This window comes from Oncorhynchus mykiss, chromosome 7, assembly GCF_057628025.1.
Source record: "Oncorhynchus mykiss isolate SJ-2025 chromosome 7, ASM5762802v1, whole genome shotgun sequence".
In the NCBI taxonomy this organism is placed as follows: Eukaryota; Metazoa; Chordata; class Actinopteri; order Salmoniformes; family Salmonidae; genus Oncorhynchus; species Oncorhynchus mykiss.
In genome coordinates, this window is record NC_143028.1 from 24,915,216 (window position 1) to 24,923,891 (window position 8,676).

The window sequence follows — 8,676 nt, forward strand, 5'->3', positions numbered from 1 at the left end:
TGTCAGAAGTATGGTTCAATGCAAATATGTAGTGGGGTGTAAAGTTGGTTTTAAATGCTCACTCATTAAACACGAATCAATCAACACATGATTCTCTTTGAACGATTTAATATAATATTACAATTTTCTGGAATAAATGAGAAATTAACCTTTGATTCCTTAACTGCATTGCCCACTCCAGTCAGCAGATGGCGATGTGTGTCTTTTAGGTTCAGGCGATGCTGCCAGTATGACGTATACTCTAGTGGACTCCTTCACACAAACAGCTAGTCAGACACCTCGGTAGCTTTCTAGCAAACATAGCTACAACATTCACGATCTTTACACTGTTTTGGTGTATATTAGTCGCTGTGTATTAAACACACTTCTGTCATATGTACTTGTTGGCCCATTTGATTATATATTTACGTTGTTTGTCAGCTAGCTGGTTTGCTAAGTTAACTTAGAACTAGGCTAGTCGCTAATGCTAGCTAGCTAACATCCCCGACCATGATTTCACTAAGCTACTCTCCTTCTGATAAAGAAGAGGTCTGCTGGACGGAGAAAGAAGCTCTTGTGAAAGAGGAGGAGGAAGAGGAGGCTGTTACAATACAAAAACAAGTAGAGGGTGAGGCTGTTACTGTGAAAGAAGAAGAGAAAGACGTTACAGTGAAAGAAGAGGAAGATGCGTTCAGAGTGAAAGAGGAGGATGTTACAGTAAAAGAAGAGGAGGAAGAGACAGAGGAGGATGCAGTTTTTGGAGTGAAAGAGGAGGAGGGGGAGATGACTGTCACATTGAAAGAGGAGAAGGAAGAAGAGGAGGTTGGAGATCTGTTTAACACCAGTAAGTACCGTCTCTACAGTCTTTGAACCAATATGCAGTAAAGGGGTTGTACACTTTAATGTTGTTCTGTAGGAATGGCTGAAGCTTCACTGTAACTTGTAGAACAACGAGTGGACCTTCAACAAAACGTTAACAACAGTTTAACATTTATAGGCATTTATAGGCATTTATAACTCTACCTACATGTACATATTACCTCAATTACCTCAACTAACCGGTGTCCCCGTACATAGACTCTGTACTGGTTCTCCCTGTATATAGCCTCGCTATTGTTATTTTACTGCTGCTGTTTAATTATGTTACTTTTTTTTTTTTTTTTTTTTTTTTTTTACTAAACACTTATTTTTCTTGACTTCTTTTTGGTTAAAGGCTTGTAAGTCTGTAGCCTTGAATGTTAGCCAATGTGTTACTATGGTTACTGTTGTTCCATGTTGTGAATGTTATCCAACGTGTTACTATGGTTACTGTGGTTCCATGTGAAGCTTTGAGTACCGAGATTTCTATATTCAGACAATTATTTTTACTCCATTACATTAAACATACCTCGAATCCATGCCATTAAACATACCTAGATTCCATGCCATTAAACATACATAGATTCCATTACATTAAACATACCTAGATTCCATTACATTAAAGGCAAAACATACATAGATTCCATTACATTAAAGGCAAAAAGTACCTAGATTCCATTACATTAAAGGCAAAACATACCTAGATTCCATTACATTAATGGCGAAACATACCTAGATTCCATTACATTAAAGGCAAAACATACCTAGATTCCATTACATTAAAGGCAAAACATACCTAGATTCCATTACATTAAAGGCAAAACATACCTAGATTCCATTACATTAATGGCGAAACATACCTAGATTCCATTACATTAAAGGCAAAACATACCTAGATTCCATTACAATAAAACATACCTAGATTAAATTACATTAAAGGTGAAACATACCTATATTCAATTACAAAACATACCTATATTCAATTACATTCATGAATTGGTTTGGAACCTTTGCTTTAAACCCTTCTCAAAGTTGGTTCCTTGACATCTTTGTAAAAAAAAAACGGTTTGTCATAAAACACATTTTTTAAATATTTATTTAAATATAACCTTTATTTAACTAGGCAAGTCAGTTAAAAACAAATTCTTATAGACGGACTGCCTAACCCGGACGACACTTTGCCAATTGTGCACCGCCCTATGGGACTCCCAATCACAGCCCGGTTGTTATAGCCTGGTTCAAATCCAGGCTGTGTCTGTAGTGACACCTCGAGCACTGAGATGCATTGTTTTAGACCGCTGCGCCACTCGGGAACCCCAAATTCATGTTCTAGTGCTGTCCCCAACTAAAATAAATATTGGTCAACCAAGAGTCATCTGTTTTTTCTACCAATCGCCCCATGTGTTTTTATAAAATCAACTATATGTACATAACTTGTCTGATGCTTTAAGCACGCTGTTTGATTAAATAATTACAGAGACACAAATTACTAGAGGGAGCCAGTCATCAATATAACCTAACCAGAAGAAGAAAATTATACAAATCTAAAAGTAACTTTTATTGCCAACTATGTAAAAATAGCCTACATGAAGCCAAAAAATAAAAACATTACAGGTAGAAAATATCAGGATAAAAAATAAATATCCTATAAATCACATTGGCTGCACGAACTTGAAACATTCTATCAACTGGGTCGGCCGAAACTCGCGATAGCAAGCTTGCGACGTTGTATAAAATATTCTGGGCCCTCAGTTTCCCTTTCCAGTGATGTCGGGACAGACGCAGCTTTAGGCTATTTTTGCAGAGGATAAGATTTTTGTATTCAGATCTCTGAAATGCACTTGAACTACCTATCATTTAGTGTCTCCTTATGTTACGCTGGGAAAACAGTTTTCATGGGCATAGAAATCCTACATAATTTCAGAGTTTGCTAAATCCAATGGTTTTAACTGAGAGTCATCTGAAGTTGATTGACAACAGCCAAATGGATACTGTCATTAACGTGGTTCTTCAGAAATTTCACATCATTCTTAATACTGTAGCTGTTTAGTTACATTCACATGTTCAACTATCATCAGCTGATTCAAGAAATCACTTTCTGAATCGGTGTCAAATGACAAACATCACGACATAGGTATATTTGTTGTTTGGTGACCTTATGTGTCCTACGGTAGGTCTATGTTATTATTAGGTGACGTTATGGGTCCTATAGTAGATCTATGTTATTGTTAGGTGATTTTATGGGTCCTACAGTAGATCTGTGTTATTGTTAGGTGATGTTATGGGTCCCACAGTAGATCTGTGTTATTGTTAGGTGACGTTATGGGTCTTACAGTAGGTCTATATTATTGGTAGGTGAAGTTATGTGCCAATTTGGCAAACACTTACAAACCCTCATTGTCAGGGTGATGGCAAAGCTAGCCAAAGTACATTTTACTTGTTGAAGTGTTTTTTAAAGTTTAAAGCAGATGATTTGCGACAATAACACAAACATATTAAGCAGGAGATTCAAGCGAGCTTTACAATTATAATCCAAAGTAATGTGAAATGCACTCATAAGCAACCTGGAAATGGAGGTTACTCCCCTGAGTTTTCCCCCACGTTGGTGAACTAGTGAATAGACAGAGCTTAATTCTTAGGGCTAGGCCCCTTTTTTCTCCACTTCCTGTCTGAATGACGTGCCCAAAGTAAACTGCCTGTTGCTCAGGCCCTGAAGCCAGGATATGTATTTAATTGGTACCATTGGAAAGAAAACACTTTGAAGTTTGTAGAAATGTAAAAAATAATGTAGGAGAATAACCCAATAGATATGGTAGGATAAAATCTAAAGAAAAACCAAACAGATTTATTTTTGAGAGAGACTTAGAATTGCAAGAGAAAGGGCATACTGAATATTAGCTCCCAGGATGCAGTTCCTATGGCATCACAGGGTGTCAGCAGTCTTTGTTCAAGGTTTCAGGCTTGTAACTTCCAAAACGAATAAGAAATATCAGTTTTAGTTCAGGGACACAGTCATGGAAATTCGTGTTTGCACGCGCGACATGAAGACAGGACGCACCTGCTAAAATCGGTTTCCTATTGAACATACTTCTTTCCGTAAGAAATATTAAAGTTTGATTACATTTAGAGTATCTGAGGAGTAAATAGAAACATATATTTTGACTTGTTGAAACAAAGTTTAGTGGTATCTTTTTGGATTCCTTTGTCTGCATGTTGAACAAGTGGATTACTCAACAATTTTTTACAGACAGATTATTTCACTTATAATTCACTGTATCACAATTCCAGTGGGTCAGAAGTTTACATACACTAAGTTGATTGTGCCTTTAAACAGCTTGGAGAATTCCAGAAAATGGTGTCATGGCTTTAGAATCTTCTGATATGCTAATTAACATAATTTGAGTCAATTGGAGGTGTACCTGGGGATGTATTTCATGGCCTACCTTCAAACTCAGTGACTCTCTGCTTGACATCATGGGTAAATCTAAAGAAATCAGCCAAGACCTCAGAAAACAATTGTAGACCTCCACAAGTCTGGTTCATCCTTGGGAGCAATGTCCAAGTGCCTGAGGGTACCACGTTCATCTGTACAAACTATAGTTCGCAAATATAAACACCATGGGACCACGCAGCCGTCATACCGCTCAGGATGGAGACGCGTTTTGTCTCCTAGAGATTAACGTACTTTGGTTTCGAAAAGTGCAAATTAATCCCAGAACAACAGCAAAGGACCTTGTGAAGATGCTGGAGGAAACAAGTACAAAAGTATCTATATCCACAGTCAAACGAGTCCTATTTCAACGTAACCTGAAAGGCCGCTCAGCAAGGAAGAAGCCACTGCTCCAAAAGCGCCATAAAAAGCCAGACTACGGTTTGCAACTGCACATGGGGACAAAGATCGTTCTTTGTGGAGAAATGTCCTCTGGTCTGATGAAACAAAAACAGAACTGCTTGGCCATAATGACCATCGTTATGTTTGGAGGGAAAAGGGGGAAGGAAGGAAAAGTATATGGATATATTGAAGCAACACCTCAAGACATCAGTCAGGAAGTTAAAGCTTGTTCGCAAATGGGTTTTCCAAATGGACAATGACCGCAACCATACTTCCATAAGATGAGGCAAAATGGCTTAAGGACAACAAAGTCAAGGTATTGGAGTGGCCATCACAAAGCCCTGACCTCAATCTTATAGAAAATGTGTGGGCAGAACTGAAAAGGCGTGTGCGAGCAAGGAGGCCTACAAACCTGACTCAGTTACACCAGCTCGGTCAGGAGGAATGGGCCAAAATACACCCAACTTATTGTGGGAAGCTTGTGGAATGCTACATGAAATGTTTGACCGAAGTTAAACAGTTTAAAGGCCATGCTACCAAATACTAATTGAGTGTATGTAAACTTCTGACCCACTGGGAATGTGATGAAAGAAATAAAAGCTGAAATAAATCATTCTTTCTGCTATTATTCTGACATTTCATATTCTTAAAATAAAGTGGTGACCCTAACTGATCTTAAACAGATAATTTTTACTAGGATTAAATGTCAGGAATTGTCAAAAAACTGAGTTAAAATGTTTTGGGCTAAGGTGTATGTAAACTTCCGACTTCAACTGTATATGTACCTAATTGTTTTATATTTTTATGATTATAAATTTGAATTGTGCGCCCTCCAGTTTCACTGGAAGTTGTCACGCTAACGGGACCCCTAGGCTTAAGAATGTGAGTTCAAATAGACTGAAGAAGTTCATGTGAGTTTCCTCGAGTAGCATCCTGATCGTGCGCTGTAATATTCAGAATACATTGTGAAAAACAAATCTTTGCTCACCATTTTTGCTCCAGGCAGATATGCTACATCCAAACTAGCGGTTTCCTCGTTAGTATGGAGGAGTTTCTGCAAACAAATTGCGTGTGCATCGCCCTCGTGGCGCAATTTCAGCAAACACAGAAAGAGTCCTATATTGGAAACCAAAAGTAATTTGGCACACTGCTTAGGATTTCAACAACTTTAATAACGTTTTCCTAGCCTACAATAATCAATGTTACTGCTAATGTGAAAACAAGAAGAAAATATGACTGTTCTTTCTCATTTTAAGACATTTTGTTAAATTATTGTAACATTCATTACAGACGGTCAATTGTTGTACAACGTAATGGCTATGCTGTCGGCATCACCTTTTACAGTGGATTTCTGCTGTTGTGGGCCTTTAACCGCCTGTCTGACTTTGTTGTTCACACAGGAGAGAGACGTGACTATTGTGGATCCTCTGGGGAGCCTCAACAACCTCATGATGCTGAAAAGGCAAAGAAGAGTCTCTCCACATCAGAACACCTCAAGAAACACCAGCAGAGATCCAAAGGGAAGAGAACTCACTGCTGCTCTGATTGTGGGAAGAGATTCACCTCATCAGGCATTACAATGCATCAGAGAATCCACACAGGAGAGAAACCTTTTGGTTGTACTCAGTGTGGGAAGAGTTTTACTCAGTCAACCAGCCTGATATCACACCAGAGAACACACACAGGAGAGAAACCTTATAGCTGTACTCAATGTGGGAAGAGTTTTACTCAGTCAACCATCCTGAAATCCCACGAGAGAACACACACAGGAGTTAAACCCTATAGCTGTGCTCATTGTGGGAAGAGATTCACCTCCTCAAAAGTCGTTAAAGTGCATCAGAAAATCCATACAGGAGAGAAACCTTTTAGCTGCTCTGACTGTGGAAAGAGTTTTCTTCTCTCAGGACAATTAAAATCACACCAGAAAACACACACAGGAGAGAAATCCTGTAGCTGTGATGAATGTGGGAAGAGTTACACGACATATAACAATCTGTTGGTACACCAGAGAACACACACAGGAGATAAACCTTATTGCTGTGGTCAATGTGGGAAGAGTTTTACTCAGCCACATAACCTGAAATCACACCAGAGAACACACACAGGAGAGAAATCTTATAGCTGTAGTCAATGTGGGAAGAGTTTTTCTTGGCCACACACCCTGAAATCACACCAGAGAACACACACAGGACAGAAACCTTATAGCTGTGATCAATGTGGGAAGCATTTTACTCAGTCAAGCCACTTGATAGCACACCAGAGAACACACACCGGAGAGAAACCTCATAGCTGTGCTCAATGTGGGAAGAATTTTACTACATCTAGCCAGCTAACTACTCACCAGAGAACACACACAGGAAATAATCCTTATAGCTGTACTCAATGTGGGAAAAGTTTTACTCAGTCAAGCCACCTGATATCACACCAGAGAACACATACAGGAGAGAAACCTTATAGCTGTGATCAATGTGACAAGAGATACTCTGATAAAAGATATCTGATTAAACATCAGAAAATACATGCATGAAGGAGTTTTTTCATTATATCAAACATTGTAGAAGGAGTATTTGGTTGCTGATTGTCTCAAGGGTGGGCAGTCAAAAAGTTTTGTGTTTTGATTTTAGCCAGTGCATCACAATTTATTTTGACTGCAAGTTTTTCCGTATTGGAGATTAGTTTTGTTTGGGCTCGTTCGAAGGGGACGAGAGTTCAAGAAGCTAGTGAGTTTTAGTAAGACGAGAGTTCTAGAAGCAAGTGAGTTTTAGGAAGATGAGAGTTCTAGAAGCTAGTGAAGTTTTTTTACTAAATTTGTTTTAGGATTCTATAGAAAGAAAAAGGTGAGAAATAATACCATGTTAATATTGTAGAAGGTGAAGCATTGTAGTTGATTATAATGTGAAATGGAAGTTGTTTTCTGTTGGTGGTGCGCAAACTTTTCCAACAAAAATATAGGATATATTTGTTGTTGTCTTAAAGGGGGAAGGTGTTACTGGCTTTGGTTTTTCCATTTATGTTTTGAGGTTGGACTTTGAGGTCGTTAGCACGTAGGGCACACTGATTGGTGTCGCCTCGTTAGTCAGTATGTGTTACACCAGTTATTTTGTTAGCTGTTACTGTTTACTCGTTACTGTTTTGGTTTGCTTCCTGTCTTTAAGTTTGTTGTGGGTTTTTCTTTTGTTTGCCTCTTCTTGGGCAGATTTAGTGGATCTCATGGTGGGTGAAATTGTAAAATTGGTGGGTTAAAATGTAAAATGTAATATTCAAAAGGCACTCACACATCTGAGCAATCTTATTTGCAGGTGCATGGCAACAATTAAACAAGATGAAGGAAAAAAGGAAACCGCACACTGCTATTGTTGATAGTATCACCGATATTTAATAAGTGACTTTTATGTCCCAGTTGTTGTTACTAGTCAACTTTCAGTGGACTCTGAGAGAGCAAAAATTGAAAGATTATGTTATAATACTTTTATTGCATCAAGTGGTTGTTTTATGCAACAGAATAAAGGGTTCTTAATAACTATTGTGTCTGTGTGTTCTACTGAGGATGGGCCTCTGGGAGATAACACTTGACAGGAGATTTACAATGTCTTTTGGGTGATAAAACTTAGACGGCATTCCAGAGCATGAGTTAATGTTTCTGTTCTATATGGTACCAGGGAGAGATGACCTCAGGGCCAGACCCTTGTCTCTACACAAGGAGTACTGTTTCTACAGCAGATACTGTCTGCTGTGAATTATAAGTACCTTTCATACAAATCTTAACGTTGTGACCCGTTCTATACGTCTATTGTTGGTCATGTAGGTTGAAAGGGGTGTATCTTGGCTGTAAAAGATCTTTGTACTTTTGTATCGGGGCTCTCAACGAATCATCTGGGGGTGATTTGTCGACCAGCCATCATTATTGTAGAGCACTCAATTGATTCACTTTACTGTATGTTGTATTGACCTGTTCCCTTATTAAGTGAATAAAGATTTAGATTAAGAAACATTTATCACACAAGTCA

General features: G+C 38.5%; 1 protein-coding gene across 1 annotated transcript; it reads left to right on the forward strand.

The window, feature by feature from the left end:
• The first annotated feature begins 234 nt into the window (after positions 1 to 234).
• LOC149982487 (uncharacterized) lies at positions 235 to 8,189 on the forward strand. The gene is made up of 2 exons (XM_090240562.1): positions 235 to 823; positions 6,070 to 8,189. The coding sequence occupies exons 1-2, from the start codon at positions 490 to 492 to the stop codon at positions 7,194 to 7,196; spliced, it is 1,461 nt and encodes a 486-aa protein (XP_090096688.1). The 5' UTR covers positions 235 to 489; the 3' UTR covers positions 7,197 to 8,189.
• The last annotated feature ends 487 nt before the right edge of the window (positions 8,190 to 8,676 follow it).

Excerpts from the sequence above, each read along its gene's own strand:
- LOC149982487 (XM_090240562.1), top strand. The coding sequence starts at position 490 with ATGATTTCACTAAGCTACTCTCCTTCTGATAAAGAAGAGGTCTGCTGG. Across the intron at positions 824-6,069 it reads TGGAGATCTGTTTAACACCA|GAGAGAGACGTGACTATTGT; the intron begins GTAAGTACCGTC and ends TTGTTCACACAG.